Source organism: Mytilus californianus, unplaced genomic scaffold (genome assembly GCF_021869535.1).
Source record: "Mytilus californianus isolate M0D057914Y unplaced genomic scaffold, xbMytCali1.0.p SCAF_5, whole genome shotgun sequence".
In the NCBI taxonomy this organism is placed as follows: Eukaryota; Metazoa; Mollusca; class Bivalvia; order Mytilida; family Mytilidae; genus Mytilus; species Mytilus californianus.
Window position 1 is genome coordinate 25,862,062 of NW_026262701.1, and position 22,500 is coordinate 25,884,561.

General features: G+C 33.6%; 1 protein-coding gene across 1 annotated transcript; it reads right to left on the reverse strand.

The window, feature by feature from the left end:
* Window positions 1-7,651: 7,651 nt before the first annotated feature.
* LOC127701923 (sex peptide receptor-like) lies at window positions 7,652-9,528 on the reverse strand. Its single transcript, XM_052205893.1, has one exon. It carries the CDS (start codon window positions 9,526-9,528, stop codon window positions 8,449-8,451), a length of 1,080 nt encoding a protein of 359 aa, XP_052061853.1. The 3' UTR covers window positions 7,652-8,448.
* Between the last annotated feature and the right edge of the window lie 12,972 nt (window positions 9,529-22,500).

Here is a 22,500-nt window from a genome sequence, read left to right on the forward strand (position 1 = left end):
ATAAAACATTCTGAAACCCTTGTCTTGTTATTCTCAAGATATCCCAATAATGGTGAAAATAGTATACAAAAATAAATTTTACATATCCAAGGGACAAAAAAGAAAATATGACGCCACCAAAACGCATCCAAAACTAAATAAATTGACATTTATACACATTTCATGCATAAATAGTTCCATTACATACATGTTTCATAATAGTACGATGACAAGTAAGGTAAATTTAAAAACTTAATGGACCAAAATAACTCACGGCTAATTTTGGTCGTATCTTGAAGATAAATATAATACCCTTTGATTAAGGCATGTCGTAGAGTGCCAAAGTGGTGCAGATTATTGAAAACTGTGGCCAAAGGTCAAAAGGGGGATTTTTAAAATTCTCAATTTTTGGACATTTTGAACAATATCTCGGTAGTCCCTCATGATAACTGAGAATTTTTTTTCTATGGAAGCATGCTCTGGGAATGCTCCACGAATTCAGCCAGTCATATTTATGGCTGATTGCCAGAGATTAGTGATGTATACCCTCGCTTCCAATATGTAAGAAAATGAAAAAAAATATCTTTATCTACGGAAATTATCGACAAAAAATATTCATATTTAATATTTAGCTATGCAATAATATATGACAACATATTAAGATATTTTTGGGAAAATTTTGTTAAAATGCCATAAAGAACAGAGGAGAAATAAGTACTGTAAAGTTAACACCCGGTCCATGATTTAATGAAAAAATGATGAAATTCATTATTGATCATTTAAACCCATAAGAATGTTGGAACTATAAAAAAAAATAGTCTTCATGTATAAATGTCTGCATGACGCTATAGTATATGATTTTTTTTTATGTTAATAGGTAAATCAGTACAAGAGCAATAGCATATTGAGAACTTGTGTCCCCCTTTTTTATAAAGCAAGACAAACAATGGCAAATATAGCAGACTTGACTAAAACCAATTTGAAAGCCCGATATATATGTGAACTACAAACAAACACGATTCAAAGGGATATTACGCTACAAAAGAAGCTGTCTTGGTATATAATACACTAACACTATAGACACCAATATGCAAGTCCATTTGAAAAGGTAACGGAATACTAAGAAAAAATATGTGGATGTCATGGTATGTAATACTTCCGATACAAATATTCGATAAAAAATCGATACAAAAATATCTCCAGTTGGTTTGAAAGCGCAGCAACCGCGTCCATGTCCGAGACCACTGGCAGGTTTGTTCGTTTGGTTTGTTGGGTATTTATTTTGGAGAGAGAGAGAGAGAGAGAGAGAGAGAGAGAGAGAGAGAGAGAGAGAGAGAGAGAGGTTCAATCATCATCCTTATCGCAACAATCTTCTAAACAATCTGATGAGTAAGCTGGTTTCTACAATCACCACTGCCCTGACAACAACAAATGCTGGTGCACGACAAATTATGTATGTAGCATACGCAAGTTTTGTTACAAATAGTTTTGCCTTCACATGTCAAACAAGGTCCTTTAAAAAGTCATAGGACATTGGATTCAAAATACTAGCGTACTGAACCTATGGAGCTATTCCCAATATCCATATTCCAAAGGTGACCTAGGTGGTGGTTTGTCGATATAAGCATTCATCCAGACGTACACGTAGAGTGAAACTCGAAGAATGTGAAGGAGGTAGGCTCACTAAGTTAGCACCCTAAGAAAGCGCCGACTTCACTCTTGAGTTTATTCAGATCACCATGTAGTGATTCAGCATTGCTTTTGGGGTCATATTGATCCGCGATGAATTGACTTTTCACTGCAACAGATGTGTCAATATTAGAACCAGCTAGATTGACAAATTCTTATACATGCAAGGGTTTTGTTTCGACGCCTTGTAATTGTTTTTTCCCCAATTCCGATTAAAGAAGACGTGTCGCATCCTGTAAGAGCGTGAGCAGCTGGTGGTGTGCAAGACATCGATCGGTGGTCCAATAACTAAAAAAAAGTTGCATATGTCGTGAACGGGTAAAAACCGTCTTTCGTCTTTGCTTGAAGAAACGCTTCCAGTCTGAAACCACAATTCATCATGTTTGACATCTGAGGGAAAGACCTTATTAGAAATAAAACATGAGTGTTGTCAACGTATATTTGTTCCGCCTAACAGAAGTTCCACTGGAAACTTTGTTATAAACAATGTCATAGTATCTGTTCCTGTTGGTACAAATATTCTATACCATTTATTCCGTTGGGAACATTTACTTTAATATTTATTCCAGTGGAAATAATATTCCAGAATATTGTTTCCATTTGGAACTTATATTATGAAGGAACTTCTATTCCGTGACAGTGTCTTGATTTTAATAAAATGCAACCCCTGGAATAACTTTTTACCATCTGTTCATTAGCAAACATATAATTCTTATATCTGCATCTTCAGTCACTTACAGATGATGATCCTGCACGAAATTGCTTCAAATTCTATAGATTTTGAAAAGATCCCGCTAGGAATATTTTGTCATGTTCTTGCAAATCAAAATTATTGTAGTGCGAGAGTGCATCGTCACCTACAAATCTTATCAACCCCTGTCTATTTTCAGGTGCACAAAGAAATTTCTTACAATCTCTAATTGATCTACATTCAATGACTTAAAGAACCTTAGATCTACCACAATTTGAAATAAACCGTGTTGTCTCTTTGAAGCATTCCATTCTCAATTTAACTCTTTATTCTTCCTGCTGATTTTGTAGAATGTTCCACATCATATCGACCAAACACGTCTACGACACACCCGAAGTTTTCAAAAAAAAAGCTGTTAGGGTTTTAAAAGCGTCCTTGGCCAAATATCAATAACTGTTGTACCTTTTTACATAAAGACTTTGTACAATACCCATACCATCTCTGATCAGGGGTGTACTGGTTTTTAATACAGGGATACCACACATTCAGCTAAACGTATACATTTCCGTACAGTATCACATGAGAGTGCATTGTAATCATTATCCATATGAAAATAATTGTCATCTACTAACCAGACAAAATATTTATCAGAGATGTAGGAAAAAATTGTAAAGCTATGGAATACTAAATTTTGACGGAAATAGATAGAAATAATTTGAAATTTCGAACGATCGTAAACTGCTTTTCACAATTTTTTCTGCATCATGAAGGATCTAGAAGAAAGGAACAATATGTAACTAGCAAACTATACGACAACAAAATTGCTTTTTTTCACAAACAGATCATCATGTAGACTTTCTATTAGTTTTTGAAAGCAACATCATGCTCCGGCTGATTTGAAGCATCAGAAGCAAATTATTTTTTCATTTCATCCAGTAGTTAACAATGCATGTTGAATGATACAGCGCCTTGTCCTTGAAGTTATCTAAGGAGAGTGAACTCACCACTGGATAGCCTGCCTGGTAATTTGCGTCATTAAAAACATAATCGGCAGCACGCTCAAATGACTCGACATGCCTTAATTGCTTGGCTCGTTGTATGACTTTTGTCTGCAGAATAAACATTTGGATCAGTCTAATGGTAATGCTAACGAAAGTTGATTCATCATTACACGCATTGGTTTTTCCTTAATTTAAATTTATCAAAATGTATTCTACTTGTTTTATTCGGATGCGTTCCAATGTGGTTTAAAATTAGTCTATTCGAAAAACTCAAAAAGAATAAAAACACTTCACAAGTTATTAAACCTTAACATCTGTACTTATTCAAACACCTAAACACAAACATTGATACAAATCTATATTCTTATTTACAAAAATGAAGAAAATGCATATTTAATTCATTATGAAAATCACAGCAAATTATAAGTCGGGGGAAAATAGGAAAAGGGAGCGTTACATGACTTATTGAGGTGAATATTGAATAATAAAACTGCTATATGATGAGTATCTTAAGAAAAAAGGCTTGTAAAAGTTGATTTATATGTTGTATCAAACTTTGATATATTAAAACATCTAAAGTATTGGTTGTTCCACTATTTTTTGTCAAAATCGACTACGGTTGATATGTGCAAGAAATTTATTATACTTTGACAGACGGTAAGATTGAAAAAAATGTCACATGCAATTGAAATTCTTCAAATTCACTCAATGTGCATTTTCAAATGATATTTAATTTTGATATTTCATGAAAGCTGATACATTATTCTTTCATTTTATAGCAAATATTTGCTGATATCTTCATTCAGTAATCAATTATAAGCGTTCCCGTGTTTGATAATGAAAAAGAAAAAAATCGAAAAATCACGCTTTACCGCGATTTTACAAAAAACTGCACCGTGAGAAAACTCTACGACAGGGCTAAAATGATAGTATAATGTATACTCTATCATCATGAGGATTTTCAGCCTTGAGGTATGTCGGTCCATTAAACTCTTAAAATAAGCGACTTTTTCTTGATTTGTCAGTCCACTATAATTATCCAATCATAGTTATTGGCAGGCAAAAATCACGTGGTATTTTAAACTGCTGTTGTATTTCATCCATGACTGCACATGCTAGATTCATGACAACATTACAATAAAACGTAGGAATAATTAAAACAAAACAAAACAAAATCTTATTCTTAACTCGTAATAAAATGGTTTTAACATTAAATTGTTATCTTAAGAATAGAAGGATTGCGTTTTTATCTGTAGTTTTACACATTCTTAAGGAAGCGCTTCATACAAAATGTACTTCTGTTAAAGCTTTTAAGCCCAATAAAACTACACAAATAAGCAGTTAATTTACAACTATAGCACGTGAACAAGATAATTGAAGTAGAGTGTTTTTGTAAATGTCAGTCTTAATTCAAATAGACGAGTAACGTGTAGGAAAGTCAACACGTTTACCGTCACTGAATAAGAATACCACTAGAGGCTATATATATTAGAAGGTACCTACTCAGAATCCACAAATACTCTTTTATTATATGGTGTTTGTTATCGCATAGCTGTATCTAAAATAATATATTCCACACTTCTCAGGAGAGGATCTAGCACTTTTAAAAAAGGATTCCAATAAATATTTTTTAAATATAAATGTAAGAAAAAGGGGGAACCCTGATCTGTATCGATCACTGCTACACACCAAGGCAGTTTTATTATAAAAAATAACTAGCTTGTATACCGTGTCGAATGTTTCACTGCATTTTAAACAAAAACAAGTTTGGATCCACACCCTTATCAAGTATCTTTGATAAGATGATATATCTTTCCGAATTACCTTAGCATACTAATTATATATTTTTAACTGAAACAGACAGGGTCTGCAATAGACGTTAAAATAGAATTAAAAAAAAAAAGAAACTAAAACGTATGCGAAGACGGCTGAACAGTTTTTTGTTTAATACAATTTTTTTCTGTTTTCTTTCTCATCAGGTTATTTTAATAAAATTGCAAATCTTGGATGTTAGTCAGACTCCTAGAATATACGTTATTTGGATGGAGAGTTGTCTCATTGGCACTCGTACCACATCTTCTTACATCTATAGACTCCTAGAAAATACGTCATTTGCATTCCTTTGTTTGTTAATAGTTTTCAATAAATCACGTAAAATTTCTTATCGAACGTATAACAATTGTTAGAATTGTTTAATTTGACTTAAATATGGAAAGTTCCCATATTTGACAACGCATATCGAGTTTCTTTCTCACCTCGTCTTGATGATGGCTTCCGTCTCAACTGCTCGTTAGATAAAAATTTTTAATCCTATTTACTTATGTTTTCTATTAATCATTATCAGTTTATATACCTCGGTAAGTTAATTAGCGACTGGTTCACTAAGTTAATTAGCGACTGGTTCACTAAGTTAATTAGCGACTGGTTCACTAAGTCGCTAATGTTACCTATACGTACCCCATTCGGATATAGGTAAATAACTATAGCTCATTTGAATAAGCACTGTTTCTACTTCTTCCAAATATTTTTTGTATTTTCTGTAACTGTTTTATATTGAACATCTATCGGTAGTCATTTTCTCCGATGTTTTGCCCTTTTGTACTATTTAAGTACGTACTTTCCGGCCAACTATATGCCTGTACCAAGTCAGGAGCCTGTGGTACATTGATATTCGTTGGTTCATATCTTTCATGAATCGTTTTGTTATAAATTAGGCCGTTAGTTTTCTCGTTTAAATTGTTTCACATTTTTTTAAGCCGGGGCCTTTTATAGTTGGTAGGTGGCCTGTAATTGCTTACTACCACTTCACTTGAACTCTGTTGAATTGTTGTCTCATTGGCAATCATACCACATCTCCAGATTTTTAGAGGTTGGTCGGACGAATGTGTTATCGGATTAACTTTCAAAGACTATATCAATCAATTATGGTCACTATTGAAATAACTATTTATACTTAGCAAACATGTTTCAAATATTATTGTACGACTTGCTTGTACAAATAATCTTCGTTTTTCCACACTGATTTTATTCTACAATTTTTAGACTGTCCATATAAATGTTCAAATTTTTAATTCCAGAATCGCCTTATTTAAACGGGGCCGCCAAAAGCACCCCAAAATGAAATGTGACGTAAAAAGTACTTTTAGTATCTCCGTTTGCTCAAATAGTAACAGAATAACATAGATGATATAAACCGAAGGAATATTTCATGTTTTCTACATCTGTATATGTAACTATAGCAAAATGTGTGATTGTATGATAAAAGGTGAATTCCAATGTCAGCATGAGACAACAATTGTGGACGATGAGATTACAGTTGTTATCACACTCATTTATATGTACGTTTTGTGGACGATGAGATTACAGTTGTTATTACACTCATTTATATGTACGTTTTGTGGACGATGAGATTACAGTTGTTATTACACTCATTTATATGTACGTTTTGTGGACGGTGAGATTACAGTTGTTATTACACTCATTTATATGTACGTTTTGTGGACGATGAGATTACAGTTGTTATTACACTCATTTATATGTACGTTTTGTGGACGATGAGATTACAGTTGTTATTACACTCATTTATATGTACGTTTTGTGGACGATGAGATTACAGTTGTTATTACACTCATTTATATGTACGTTTCAACGTTTCAAACTTTTTGGTCATATAGCTCTTCAACTGTTTTGGTTCTCATACATCCTTGGCTTTCAAATTTTAGGCTTTGAGCGTTCCGGATGAAGGTTAATTCAGAAAAGCGCTTCGAACGCATGAAATTTATAACGTGTTGTTTTCTTTTATTTTTTTCAAAAGTAAATTGTGTTTTTATATCAAAAATAACTATACATGTTTAACATAAACTCGAAATGGCACATACGTTTTAATCGTGCTAATTTATTAGATTCCTATGCTATTGATAATGTAATGATAACAAACATTGATTTCAACCTTTTGAAAAACAGTAACAGTTGCTAAATGAATAGTTTCATCAGGAGAAATCTACACATCAGCGATAAAGAGTACACTTAGGTTTTTTTTAAACTTTGTTTGTTCCATAGTTATAATTTGTAAATCTGAAAACTTATTTTATACACGAGGGGAAACAATAAATCGTAGTGTTTTTTTTCTCAACTATTTTCTGCAAAACAAATCTGCATATACATTTTTTGTTTAAACATATCATTCGTCAGTGTTTCAAATTAGCAGGGTTGTTTTTTTTTTAAATTAAGGTAGTTAGGAAACCAATCTTTATTTACGATATAATCTCTTAGAGTAAATTGCAAATACTTTAAAAATTCATTGTAATAGAATTGTATTTATTCTTGCATTGTCAGTAAGCCAGATGACTTAAAGTGTGAATTAACCATCTAATAAAAGATCGAAATAACTATCTAATAAAAGATCGACCCTTTGATCCGGTTCTTAAACTTGACAGTTGCGGGAAGAGTTTTTAAAAGTGATATAACAAACTTAACCCCTATTATACCTCACACTCAAGACTCAGACAGCTAAAAGGTATTCATGTTGATTTGTTTTCTTGAACGTCAATGAACTATACAAATAAATAAATAAATAAATACATGGCGTTTTCTTCTTACAAATATTGTCATCCGTTGACCGACAATACACTAGCGCTAGAACAAATACAACCAAAGTAGCATAAAGACCATCTATGACAAATTAACAGTAGAATATGGTGAAATGGACATTTGAAATAGCTAGACTGAATAAATGTATATTTAAAACAAGACCACTGCTAGAAGTGAAGTGATCAAGTTCGATAGTTTGGATGTTATGTTACAAACATTTATAGTAATACTACTTTATATAAAAATTCACCGGGTTATCGTTCCTGATCATTTCATACAATATCCTTCATTTTTATCCAAAATATATAAGTATTTGTGAGAGTGTCACCTCAGAAAAATGTATCACCATCTGATCTGACATGTATATAATATAGTTATGCATAGCATTTATACAGTAAAAAATAAACTTGAAATCTCCTTTTCTCACAGGGGAGAAAGAACTTCACAACAGGAAAACTATAATTTAGAAGCTTTTTCCTGGCCAGATATTGTCTCATTTCAAATAGTTCTTGAACACTTTGAAGAGTAACTATAATTATACTGAGGTCGATTGTATGTTGATGGTTTTCGCAACCAATAAAGACACACGAAATATTTCAATTTATCCCTGAAATAATGACTCATCAGTAATAGAATAAAGAAATTTGCGGTACATGCAATATAAACAAATAAATTACATATAATGGCGGATGTAAATCGAGCTTCGGAGTCAAGAGCAGAGTCATACGCATGAGGTTCTAAAATTATCCAAGTGAAGAAAAATGCATTCGGAAGCTCGGTAAGCAAGAAAAACACAGTTATAACTATGATAAGTTTCGATGCTCTTGACATATGTTTTTGCTCCCGTCTCTCTTTGATATGCTGGTCAAAATGAAGTTCTTGTATATTACGGTTATTTATTCTCAGTTCGTTTATAAGAAGTATTGTTGTTACTAGCAATATCAAGCACGGTACGGTTGTCCCAAGAATGTTTCTCAGCCAGTTATAAAGTTTATTGTACTCGAAATCGAAGGGTTCGTATGTACATTCGCATACATCCACACCGATTATGTTGTTACCAATGCTCGAGTTCCCTTCAGGTGTTTGTAGATGAGGTAAATCAGTAGAAGAGATATTAAATCTTGCTGACATATAGTGTTTACTCCACATATTAGGAAGAATCATAACTAGAAAAGACGAAATGAACATGACAATTACAGTCACAGTTGTATTTCTCCGGTTGCAGAATCGCGGTCCAATCATCGGAAAAGCAACAACAATGTACCTCTCTACTCCAAGCAAGACTGTAAGCCAAATTGAAAAACAATGAAACTTAGATGTAACATAGTATGCTGAATCATGGTACACACTAAATGCACATCCGTATATAAAATCCGCCTTTTTTATCCCATAAACAAAGAAAAACATCGGACTTATCGATCCGATTGAAAAAATATTCGAAAACGCAAGCACTGTCAGAACAATATTAGTCGGTGATTTGCGGTTTGTTGTGACAAAAACCAGAATGGCTAAGGAATTAGCACAAATTGTAATTATAGCTAAAGATGGTATTATGTATCCGTAAATTATGTCGGCCATTGGCGGAAACAAGTGAGGAACACATATCGTAACGTTCCGTGATTCGTGCAATCCGAAATGAGCCTTTATCGATTTCATGTTGAAATGCTTTATTCCTTTTAACTTTAAAACATAACATGAACGTTTGTTATCTTGTCAATCCTTTTTTCTGAAACACAGATTTGAAATGAATTAGTTTAACTTTTCAAGATATCTACAATGCTAAACAAAATAACGTATAGTTTGATAAAATCCAATTACCAATAGAGAGAATTCAGCTGCTTTGTCGTTTATCCTTCCTACGCTAGTGTTTATCTCCAGGTGAATAATCATGTACAATGTCGCTATTAATTGGTATGATAAATTAAATATTACGTATCAAAGGCGATATACCTAAGTTAAGACGTCCAGTCATTCAACTGCATTCCCCGAAATAATTATAACATGTTCCTTTTAGTCAATGATATTTTTTATAAGAGTTATTCCATACAAGTACCATTAAAGGTCTAATTTGTTACTGTTTTTTATTACGCAGAGTCCTGAAAATCTGTAGAATTGAAACTTAAGTCGGAATTATAAACGAATAATTAAATGAAGTCACGACATTACATCCGATAAAAGCTCTTAATCTAAATAATGATGTTAAAACATATACGTTTTGTGAATTTTGAGATCGAAAGTATAGATTTTTCAGCACAAATTGACGTAAATCAACATTTCATTCGCTAGTTAACGTCAAAACTTCATTTTATGTATAAATATGTTCCTGTACAAAATCACACAGAAACTATAAAAAGGGTACTTGATGATATAATGTTATTGTGAGTTATGAAGACGAACCCACTTTGATGTAACACTATTTGGGCCATTAAACCGTTATTTTTAACACCTTCTTTGTTAACGTGTCACAAAATGAAGCTACGGATATCTGTATAAAAACATTGTATTTTGTAAGTGGTATCAATTTTGTGTTAAGTTTTCACATTTTTCGTCTTTTACTCAAGCAAGAGTTGTTTTTTGACATTTTTAGCGTATTTGTTAGATACCTCTTTATTTGCCATAGACACGATATGTCTTGGTTTGTACATTGAAAATGAAGTCTGGATCAAGGTAAATTACCAAAAAAAATGACCTGTTTGAAGAATTTTTAAAGAGGAAAATAACTGTTAAAGGTTCATCAAAATGTAACGTTTTATTATTCGTTGATTGAAGACTGTTCTTAAACTAAACCTGATTATAAAAGTGAAAAGGTACAACCAGAAAATTTTACGAGTTTTTTTTCCTGGGTCATGAAGTCATTGTGACAAAATGTACATTTTCGTTAGTATACTTCTGATAGAATGTTATTTGATAACAAAAATTCTTTATATTGGCATAGTGTTGAAATACACTATACTCTGAAAAATAAGAAACGCATAATGTTTTTAAAAAAGAAAAAAAACAACTCTGTATACTTCAAACCGATTTTGACAGCAATGCATGTTGTATATTTTGTATTGAGCTAATATTGCACACACACACACACATGTTATGCAGGACACTGAACAAAGATAAGAGAGGCGGAAGATACGAAAGGGATAGTCAAACTCATAAGTCGAAGACCAACTGATGATACCATGGGAAAAAACAAAAAACGACAAAAACACACAAAAAAAAACCAAAAAAAAAAAACCAACATTCTAGAAAAAAGAACATATAAACTAAAGACTGAGCAAGACGAACCCCACAAAAACCGAAGATGATATCAGGTGTCCCAAAAGTGTAAGCAGATCCTGGTCACATGTGACACCCGTCGTGTTACTCCTATAGAATACGTTAGTTATATAAAAAATTAGGTTTAGCGCAATAGCGAATTGTATTGACTCTTATCTAACCCTAAGGTATCACTAAATTCGTAAATCATCGGTCATGTAAATTTTAGAACCCTGAAACTTGACTGAATTTAAAATTGTGAAAATGAAGAACGTTCTTCTTGAAAAAAGACAGTATTACCTGTACAAACAACACGAACACTGAAAAATTAAAGGGCATAAAGAACAAAACTTTAAACTAAATCAAGAGCAACGCGAACCTTTAAAAAGATAGGAGCGATCTCAGATGCTCTGGAAAGATAAGCAGATCCTGCTCTGAATGTGGCATCCGTCGTGTTGCTCATGTTAGTACACATTCGGAGATAAGTATAATTCGTTGATGTCACATTCGATGAAAAGAGGACGGTATTATGGTTACAACAATTGGAACTTATCCGTCGTCATGTGTGAAACAGATATTCCATAACGGTCAACCAACTCGTGATGTTGTCCGTAAAATTTTAGAATGGATGACTTCAACTTCAGCACTTGGTGCCCTTGGTTTAAAAGCTTATTTGTAAGCAGCAATTTCTACCAAGGAAATATCGTGATAGAAAGTGCAAGTTCTGGAATATCGTATCAACTGAGAAACATATATACTCCAAATGCAGGCCGGCGCTGCTGGAATGATGCTACATAGAAAAGGAAAGTTCACAATTAGGAGACTGAAATCATCTTACTTTTTTACTTTTTTGTCGTAAAGTTTTATTCTCAATCGACCCTCGTTATCAATGTCTAGATCTAAGTCAAGATATAAAGCAGATGTAATTGTATCTGATTTATCCTTTATTTCAAGTTCGATAGTTTATTTACTGAGAGCACATCATTTATATAGGGGAACGTGAAGCTAAAGGATAATGCTAGCTGCTTTTCAATCTTCATAAGAAGCTCATGTATGAAATCTGTTCATATCAATAAAGGAGCGTTGGCAAGAAAAGGAGCGTAGTTTGTATCCATGGGAATGCCGATGTTGTTGAAAAACACGTCCTCCAAACGTAACAAATGGGTTGTCAATTAAAATATCAAGAATCATGTTTAAGAATATTTTTTGTTTATAATCATAGTAGTTTTTTTTACAAAGTATGATTCGTCCCTCCTTCAAACAAATATTTGTTTCAACGTCGGCCAGTTTTTTATTCTAAAAAAAAGTAAGACAATTTCTTTCAATTTATCTTTTAGTTTGGAATGGTGAATACTTGTGAAAAGGATAGAAAATGTTTTATACTGTTGCATGAGGAAAGATACTTAGATTATATGTACGTTAAACAGATCTTGGGAGTTTTAGAGTATATGTATTTAGTTCACATTATCATAATTTGTTCAACGACCTCACAGCTTTAACACATTCGAAAAGAGTATCCACGTCTTCTTTTTTCGCGTTTAGCCCATTGTCTGGCATAATCCTAGGCCGAATCCATCCGTATTTAAAGTTGTTTTTCCAGTTGATGGATTTAGGCTCACGATATTTCGGGACTTTGGATAACATATTTCGCAGAGGAGTGCTATCGGCAATGTTAAGGTCACTAGTAGCTGCGTCGCCAGCGGGACCTAGAAGACACTGCAACACGTGTTTGTGTAATTAAACTTTTATACGCAATTGGTTTGGTACTAGCAATACCCGAAATGATAGTTGTAAGTTTATACAGGTTTGAATGGGGATTTGTAACAGTGGTTTCCAGACATAAGCTGTACAGACAATGTAGTTTTGAAAGGGGGAGTGAATAAAGCTTCGTGCTGACTTCATGAATACCTAACAGCTTCAGTATAAATTGCAAAAGGTCATTAATAGAATTATCATGAAAGTAGTTGATTTATTATGACGATGACCATGCCTGCGTCTACGTCGAGGAACAGAGTTGAAAATCTATATAACATTCACCTAGATACGGGAATGACCAGATATGATACTTATACCATCAATTGTATCATTGCGTCCGTATAGTGTCCCTCATCTCAATTTTCCAAACCAGTAGTCCTCCTTTTGTATACGGAGGGTTGTTGCAAGATGAGGATTTAAGTCCTATGGTTTCGATGATGCGTACCCATATAGAAAGGATTGAATGATCAGACTGATTAAAATGCTGGTCAACAATGCAATTTGCATTGCTGTTAATGTATGACCTATGGCTGCACATACAGTTATTAAGCCTCTCTTTCCTTTCACCGACAAATACCAATCCGCAAAGGTTACAAACATATACGTACACAAGATTTGTTGATTCACAATTGAGGTCATCGTAACTCCTGGTATACTAGTAGTAAGATTTTTTTAGTTAAATTTTAGGAAATTGAGCATCTGTTATTAAATTTCACAGGTGTTGCAATGTTTGGTTTTACAATTAGAAATGAAACAGTGTTGTTCAGAGTCATTAAAGTCCAAAATGGCTTGTAGTAGAATTGTATACGGTCGTGTTTGATGATTATTACTATTGTCATTAGTTTGATGATCTGAATGTGTCATATTCCAGGTAATTGTCATGTCTGGCGATAAAGGGACACCTGTTTTTATAGACGACACCATGTCCTTAATGAAGTCTGTTTCAAATCTTTTCATACTGGGCGACGTTCGAGCAAGTATTCTCTAATACCTCCGTAGTTCATGCTGAGCGGAAGATGTCCTCGTAAACTGGAGGCACGTACAATAAATTGGGTCAAATTCCGGTGGAGTTTAACTAAGTCTCTATCACCACCACTATGTACGGCTGACACATTTTTGCATCTCCGTGTCGTGAATCAAATCCATTTTTGTATTCGGACCTGTGATATTTTTGCAATTCATGTTGCATAGCTTCAATGAGTAGTTGCAATGCCCCGGGCGTTTTTAGACGTGTTCAAATCTGCTGACTTTGCTGACTTTGCTGACTTTGAGGGACACTGCAAATATACATAAATGTTGATCTGATTTAGTAAATTAATAGTTAGCCTTGTCGTATTGGGCATTGTCATGCTGATATATATAATGAAGCATATGTGGCTGCAAAAAGTCATCTCTATAACATTGAATCGTTAAATTATTTTGGAAACGCTTTAAGCGAAATTTGTTCTTTAGTTTTAGGCTATTGCAGCCCATAACAATACGCTTCCACTGCCAGATAGGGGAGAAACGTACATTTACGCGGGTTCTGCCATCACACATTTTGAGGAGAAAACGGGACTATCGCTTAACCAAATTAGGCACCAGGTATCAGAATCCAGACTTTCAATGTATGACACCAGCGAACCCATTTGTGACCCTTGGTCAAAACTGGTCATACGTATGATCATCTTGGTCGAATTCCGCGTTCGCTAAGCCTGTTTTGGACTGTCTAGGTAGAAATTCAGCGTACAAATTGCTGACCAACAGCAGTGGTTTTAGAAGTGAATGTTCGATACGTAGACGGAATATCCAGTTGTATATCAATTTTGTGTGATCTAACACTTCTAGGGCGATCTTGAGCTAATCCACAGTTTGATCCAGTTTAATTCAATCTTTACCAAAGTAGTGAAATTATGCGTTTGTAAATTTTGAATTGTCGGGCGATTGAAGTTTGAGATAGTCTAACCTGAAGACGGCCGATGAAATTGTTACGTGTAGCCGGGACTAATCTTTGCATGGCGGCATTCCACAGAAGCCAATTGTCTGGTTAACACTCTTTCCTTATACATGATAGTTTTACGGGTGAATTAACTGATAGTCAGTACTACGGATTTTTTATAAATTATTTGTCGACTCGAACAAATGTGTGATTTTATATATTTTGTCTGTTCTTAAAATTAAGTTTGCCTTCAAATTTCATCTTTAACGAAATGGTAAAGAAATAATGGAACAAAGGCATGTATATATACTTAACTAATTTGACTATGCACGTTTTTTAACGTTATTATGAATCCATAATGTATAACGTGAGGGAACTCCAATTGCACCAATTTTTTCCCGTATTTTTGCTGCTAACTAATTTTTGGATTTGATGCCGAAGTTTACCGATCGTAACCTTTAGAAACAATCACAAAATAATTAATAATGCTTTGTTTGTTATTTTCCATGCGTTCCCATTTGTTTTTAACTTTGTCATAACAGTTGTTAGATAAAAAACAGATAAAATGATTTGGTGTCTTCAAATTTTTCTTTTAGAATTGACCAATAATATTATCCTTCCACATGTGTTTACTTTTTCTTCCATCCCGGTTTTTTCCCTTCGAACTTGCGCAGATTGTTTATCATATTTCTATGAAATATGTCATGTTATGGTCATCAATAGCAGTGCATTTCCTGAAGATTTGGATAAAATAAAGGATTTTCTTTTTAAAACGTCTATGTACACGTGCGTTGTAATAAAAAAAACCGCCAATTTAGTTATATAAATAAGGGCAATAGTAGATTTATACAAATGTTCAAATAACATAATTGTTTAAAAAAGACAAGTCAAGGTAAGAAACAAAAACGGAATGAATTGCATGAACTCCAAAAAAGTAACAAGACCGGATGCGTCAACCGAGAGAGCCTCTTCTGACTATATGTATCACCTGCCACGCAAATCCACATTCAGTCAATATGACACATTCGAGAATAGAACACAGTCGGATAAGACGACTATTCTGGTATCTTTAGATCTAAGACTGCCCCAGTAAGATGAGACACAGACATATTGTATGGGTCACCCAATCCGTTATGGTGACTGTAACACTTAAATAGTATCGTTTTTAGTCGATCTTCCTCGTAAATCTGTTAGAGTCTTTTTTGTGCAAGGAGCACACACATGCTAGTGAGACCCGTTTAGTGTGAATATGCACGAGTGATACGTATCAATTGAGATATATAAACGCCAAACGATTGTGCAGAAGGGGATTATGAATAGGAAATCACCACGTCTGAAATAAATTCTAATTCAAAGTCGTCCATATATGTCAATATTGAGGAAAATATCAAGACATGAAGCTTCTAGTTTCGGTAGTGTTCTTTATCTGAATATGAGTACAAAAACAAATCGGTTAGTGGGGTGCATAATAAATTACCATTGGACTACGACTGTCGGTTGAATTATCAATCAACTAAACTCAACAAATATGTTGTCGATCAAAAAAATGAGTACTTTAATGGTATCATCCTCGGTGTATTTGTTTTTGGCATCTTTGTGGTTTTCCACAAAGTAAGAGTCTCGTGCAAAAACAAGAATTTGTATCCATGATTCCAAGTTGTAGTAGCAAAAGCTCTGTTAAATGAGATGATGTAATCGATCCTTCAATTGAACATGGTAAATAGTAATATATAACGTCGAATAATCAAACGTTTTGATATTTTGAACAATTATAAAGAAAGTAAATGACGATTTTACAGTAGATCTTTAGAATTTTTAAGAATCCACATCTGATTGACACCACTGGATTCGTATGGCTCATTGACGGGTACCAAATGTGAAGCAGGACATACTTTCCCTTCCGGAGCCCTGAGATCTCCCCCGGTTTTTAGAAGGGTTCGTAATGATTAGTCATTAATTTTCTATGTTGTGTTGTGTGTGCTGTTTGTATTTTGGTCTTTTTCTTTCTTTGTCATGGCGTTGTCAGATTATGTTCGACTTATGAGTTGAATGTCCCTTTGGTATCTTTCGCCTGTCCTTTTCATCACATTTTTCAAATTATTCATATCCATATAAAACATTCATTATTTGCGGTAAATTGGAATGATAATATTACTTTAATACTCTTTAGAATGCAATAAAGCGATACAGGTGTATCATTTAGAATTAAACATTTTTTTTCTAAATTGACATAATTTCTTATCATACTGTTACAATGAATCACTAAATTGCACCAATCTTACTAGACTATTCTAATTTGAGTATTTGCCGTCAATTTATTCCAACTGTGCAATTCTATTTGGAATTTTCACTGCCATAACAAAACAAAAGAACAATATTATTGGGTTTTTTTTCATAGGTGTACCTTATTTACATTAATCATCAAGAAAATTAGGTCGGTGTCCTGCATATATTTTTCCAGTAATTTCGACCAGAATGATATGCCATTAGGAAACAATATTTTTAAATGGCATGAACTCAAATCTGTAAATAACTCATCATAGATACCTGGCTTTAAATATTGTTAAACCTTGGTTAAAAGTTAGATACTTATCTTTACAAGAAATACGTTTCCTGTGAAATGTTAGTTAGGTAACTCTTATTTTACATCTTCATCATCCACTAGGGTTACATTATATTAGAACTATTCTTTTTTCACTGCCTGTTAATTTTCTAAAATGATCTAAAATGTTTGAGAGATTATGCACTTGACAAAGGATGCATAAATACATTTTCTCCAATATACAGACTGGTCAGTATAATTTGTAATGTAGCTCTTTTCAGTCTTTTTAAACCAGTAAGATCGGAACCTTTACATGAGGAAAAGAGGAAATTCCTTCCTGTTCAGTTTACCAATAACGGAATTGATGCAATCAACATCAGCAACGTTCTACATCACAAGGAGGTAACATCTAACATTCCACTTTATTTTCAAAATCAGTCTGTTCCTATTGTATCCTACAGTTACACCAAAACCATTGCATCTTAAGTATTTTACTATAAGCAAGCATTGCAGGACCTTGATTTAAAACAATACCTGAAAAACCCTCTGAACTGTGACTGTTCCCACTCGCCTTATATTTGCAGCTTCTCTAGCCATGTTATTACTGGGGATCTAAACATAATTCAACATGAACATCTCCGAAAGGTGATATCTCATGGTCCTAAGTTTAGAGAACTCCAACACATCAATTGGAACCATAACTTCAAAATAATTATGGATTCCATTGAGGACTACGCTAGAGCATGGGCTAAACGAGAAGAAGTTGAACTGGACACTTTGTCAGAATGGGTCAAATCAATCAGGTCTCTGATAAAACGTCGCATTCATAAGTTGAAAAACTGTGTGAATGATCGACCAAAGTCTGTTTTCAGAGACAAAGAGGCTGTGAAATGTCTATCATCTCTTCACGATAAGTATGTAGTTGTTCCGGCGGACAAAGCTTCAAATAATATTGTCTTTCTATGTAAATCGTACTACTACGAGTGTCTTGTAAAAGAATAAGAATAAATAAGCACTCAGGTAGTCCCCCATACAAAAACATAAGCGGTCATCTCAGTACAAGAATCTATGACAAACGAGACGATTTTAATTTTTAAATTATTAATTTCCCCCACCTTAGTAGCAAAATAATGACTTCACCTGCATAAGGGATATACGTTTCCCAACTCATTCGATATTCATTAGCTTGCAGCTGCTACTCAGACTTTGTTCAACGTCACCAGTGTCTAAGCAGAAAGTTGATAAACCAGGGATATGTCAAAGAACGTCTCGTCGTTTTTCTACAAAAGTTCATCGGAAGATACCAAGACCTTGTTGATAAATATTGCGTATCAACTTCACAAATAATACACGATGGTCTTGAAGTATAGATTCTAGGTACTAACGTTGTTTATCATCTTAATAACGTGTTATATTATTCTTTTATTTGTCTTTGTAAATTATTACTTTTACTGTTTAGTTTATATTTGGTAATATCCATTTGACGTGGCTCGGTACTTGTACATCCCGTCATTGTGTTGTTGTGCTATGGTAAATTTTTGTATTCTTGTCTTTCGTTTTTGCTAATGTGCTTTGTCTATATGACTTTTCGTTTGTCTTTGTTGACATATTTGCCTGTTTTTGTAGTGATTAGGTTATAACACAATGTTGACGGCTATACCCCTATTTTTTACATTTTTGACATTTTTGCCTATTATGTCGGTTTGTTTTGTTCATACATCGTTGTCAATATAATGGAATTTTATGCGACGGTCATACAAGTGAGAGGTTTAGCTAGCTATAAAACCAGGTTTAATCCACCATTTTCTACATAAGAAAATGCCTGTACCAAGTCAGAAATATGACAGTTGTTATCCATTCGTATGATGTGCTTGAGCTTTTGAATTTGACATTTACTTAGGGACTTTCCGCTTAGAATTTTCCTCGGAGTTTGGTAATTTTGTAATTTACTTTTTATTGCCAGTGAAACGGCTTGTATGATATCTACAATAAAAGACCAAATGACGTGACGTAAATATTCCAAAATGCTGCTATCGCAGATGCCGTATATGCTAATTTCTGGTGTACAAGAATACTTATTATTTTTGATCGAGCCCATTTCTGATTGATTTAGTTTAAAACAACTATATTGCAATAATTGAATATTTTGTGTCGTGCAGTGATAATGAATTGAAATAACTTCATAACTGCTTCAAGTATTTGAAATGATCTATTGGCACTCCTTTACCATTTTACAGATAAACGAATAGAAATGAGAACCAAAATAACTGTCTTTACTCCTACGTTTGAACATTAGATTACCTATTTCAGGTCCAACCTTAGTTTGCTTTGAATTATACTTTTCTTGTGAATTAACGTTCTTGCATGCAACACATTAGAATAAAGATAAGAAATAACCAGGTCTGTTGCACTTAACTGATCATATTTATTGATGAGTTTAAACTTCTGAAAATACATTTATTGTCAGAAATTTTAAGCGATTGATTTATACGAGTTGAAATAGTTCATTGAATTTCGAAGTCACGTGTAAAAGAGGGACGAAAGATACCAGAGGGACAGTCAAACTCATAGATCGAAAACAAACTGACAACGCCATGGCCAAAAATAAAAAGACAAACAGACAAATAATAGTACAGAAGACAGAACATAGAAAACTTAAGACTTGTAAATTTCGTCGAACTTGCTTTAAATTTAAGTCATAATGTTTGAATGATCTACATCACTTGGTCCTTGTTGATAGTTGTCTCATTGGCAATCACATCACAGCTTCTTATTTGTATATCAAAACTTTAATTCCTTACAAAATCAAAATTCTATACTTGTATTTCAATGTGACAAAAAATGCTGGGATTAGTATATTTTTTCGGATACCCTTTGTTTGCAAATGAATGTTTTTTTTTCTTTTTTCTTTTTGTTTTAATTTTGTCTTGTGCCAGTGCATTAGAGAGCTTTTGAGTATCTTGATTCATTGGGACAGCCATTTAAATGATATCGGGATATATTGTCATAATTCTGAACCAATCGTTTAATATTTGCAACGTCTTTATCATTTGCACAATTTTAAATTGATATAAAAATCAGACGATGTTATATAATTGCTGAACGGCAAAGATGTTTACAACTACAGGTCACCGTACGACATTCATCAATAACAAAAACCGATATCAGATCATATCGTATAGTAAGCTATAAAAGGCCTCGTTATTACAAAGTAAAACTATTCAAAGCAGAAAACTAAAGTCCTGATTTATAATACAACAATGAACGAAAAATAAATATGTCAGACACCAATCAACGACAACTATTTCGTTACATCTTCTTGCCTTGGGACAGGCACATGAAGAATGTGATGGGGTTAAAATGTTTGTGAGCACTCATACCACCCAAACCCGTTACAGTGGTATGATAACACTACATAAAAAAACTTTAAACATTAGCTGGAATAGGCTCAACAATATCAGAGTGCTCGCCTTTATTGAAAGCTAGTCCAAAGGACAGGACAAGTGTAAAGACGTCACGAACAGTTTCTAAAAATCATAGGAGTGTATAATGTCAAAATAAGAGTATTGATAGTTTGAGGGATCATCTACAACTATTGCTTTCATACAAGGTAAACATATCAATTTTTAACTACCCGAGAGCTTTAGCGCGAAGTAAGTCAACACTTAAAGAGATAACAATTGTGACGTTCATCTCATGATGGCAAGATATTTTTCATTATACCGAAATAACATTTTAAAAAATAATCCAGGGGGTAAATATTGCTTTCAACTGAGAAATTTTGAAAACCCAAGTTTTAAGTAGGCACAACTGAAAATGTAGTAAGATTAACTCCATTCTCGTGCAAAATAGACAAAACATTGCCTAAATCACTGGTCGGGTTTAAAAATCACATACATTGAAAATTCCGTGAAATTTTGTTTTCGTCTTTGTCACCTTAACGTAATAGTTAAACTTCTGGCATTTCAAACTAATCTTTTGAAATATAGATCACAATGCTTGCCGCATGATTCGCATGCAGATATTGTTTATATATAGTCTTCATATTTCAGTGCAGTAATGTTTCAAAACATTAGAGAGTTTTAGAGAAGAGACTTTTAAAATATAACCAAAGCATGCTCTGCGGTCTTCTCTCATTCAAATGAAACCAAATGAAGAGTTGTGTAGGGGAACTTTCATACAGAATCTTTTGCAGTATTGTTGTTATCCCAAGTACTTGAAGAGAAAATGAAAATGCGACATGCTATTGGATTTGATTGGTAACTATATACGACCTTGTTTGTCACCCATTCAACAGTAACTGATTATCTTTGTATCTAGCTTCTTTAAATACATTTATATTTGGTATCACCAGCCCATTAGTCAGCACTCTTGAAATAGTATCGATACGGTCAATTTCTGTAAATTTAGTGTTCATACATTGTTACAAGCCTAAATGGAAATAATACGCTTGCAAACCTAAACCTCATTTTGTTCTAACTTGTTGAAAAAACATGACCGTCTATCTCATACATATATTTCTAATTTCTCAAAATTTTTAAGTATCTTCTACTTTGAACAAAAATGACCAAATACAAAAGCCTTTGAACAAATAAAGTTTTTTGTATCTATAGGCATAGGCATAGAAAGCCTCTGCTAGATTATCTACAACATTTGAGAATTTTTGTTTGTAATGCTCTTCGGCTACTTCCTAATGATTGATTCCGGCGTCACTGATGAGTGTTGTGCAGACGAAACGCGCGTTAGCCGTATTACATTATAATAGAAATAAAAAGAAGTGGTATGAGTGCCAAATTGACAACTCTCCATCCGAGTCACAATGTGTAAAAAGTAAACAATTATAGGTTAAAGTACGGCCTTCAACACGGAGCCTTGGTTCACACCGAACAACAAGCTATAAAGGGCCCCAAAATGACTAGTGTAAAACAATTCAAACATGAAAACCAACAGTCTAATGTATATAAAAAACGAGAAACAAGAAACACTTAAGAACCACATCAACAAACGACAACCACTGAAACAGATTCCCGACTTAGGACAGGTGCATACATTTGCAGCGGGTTTAAACGTTTCAACAGGCGCCAAC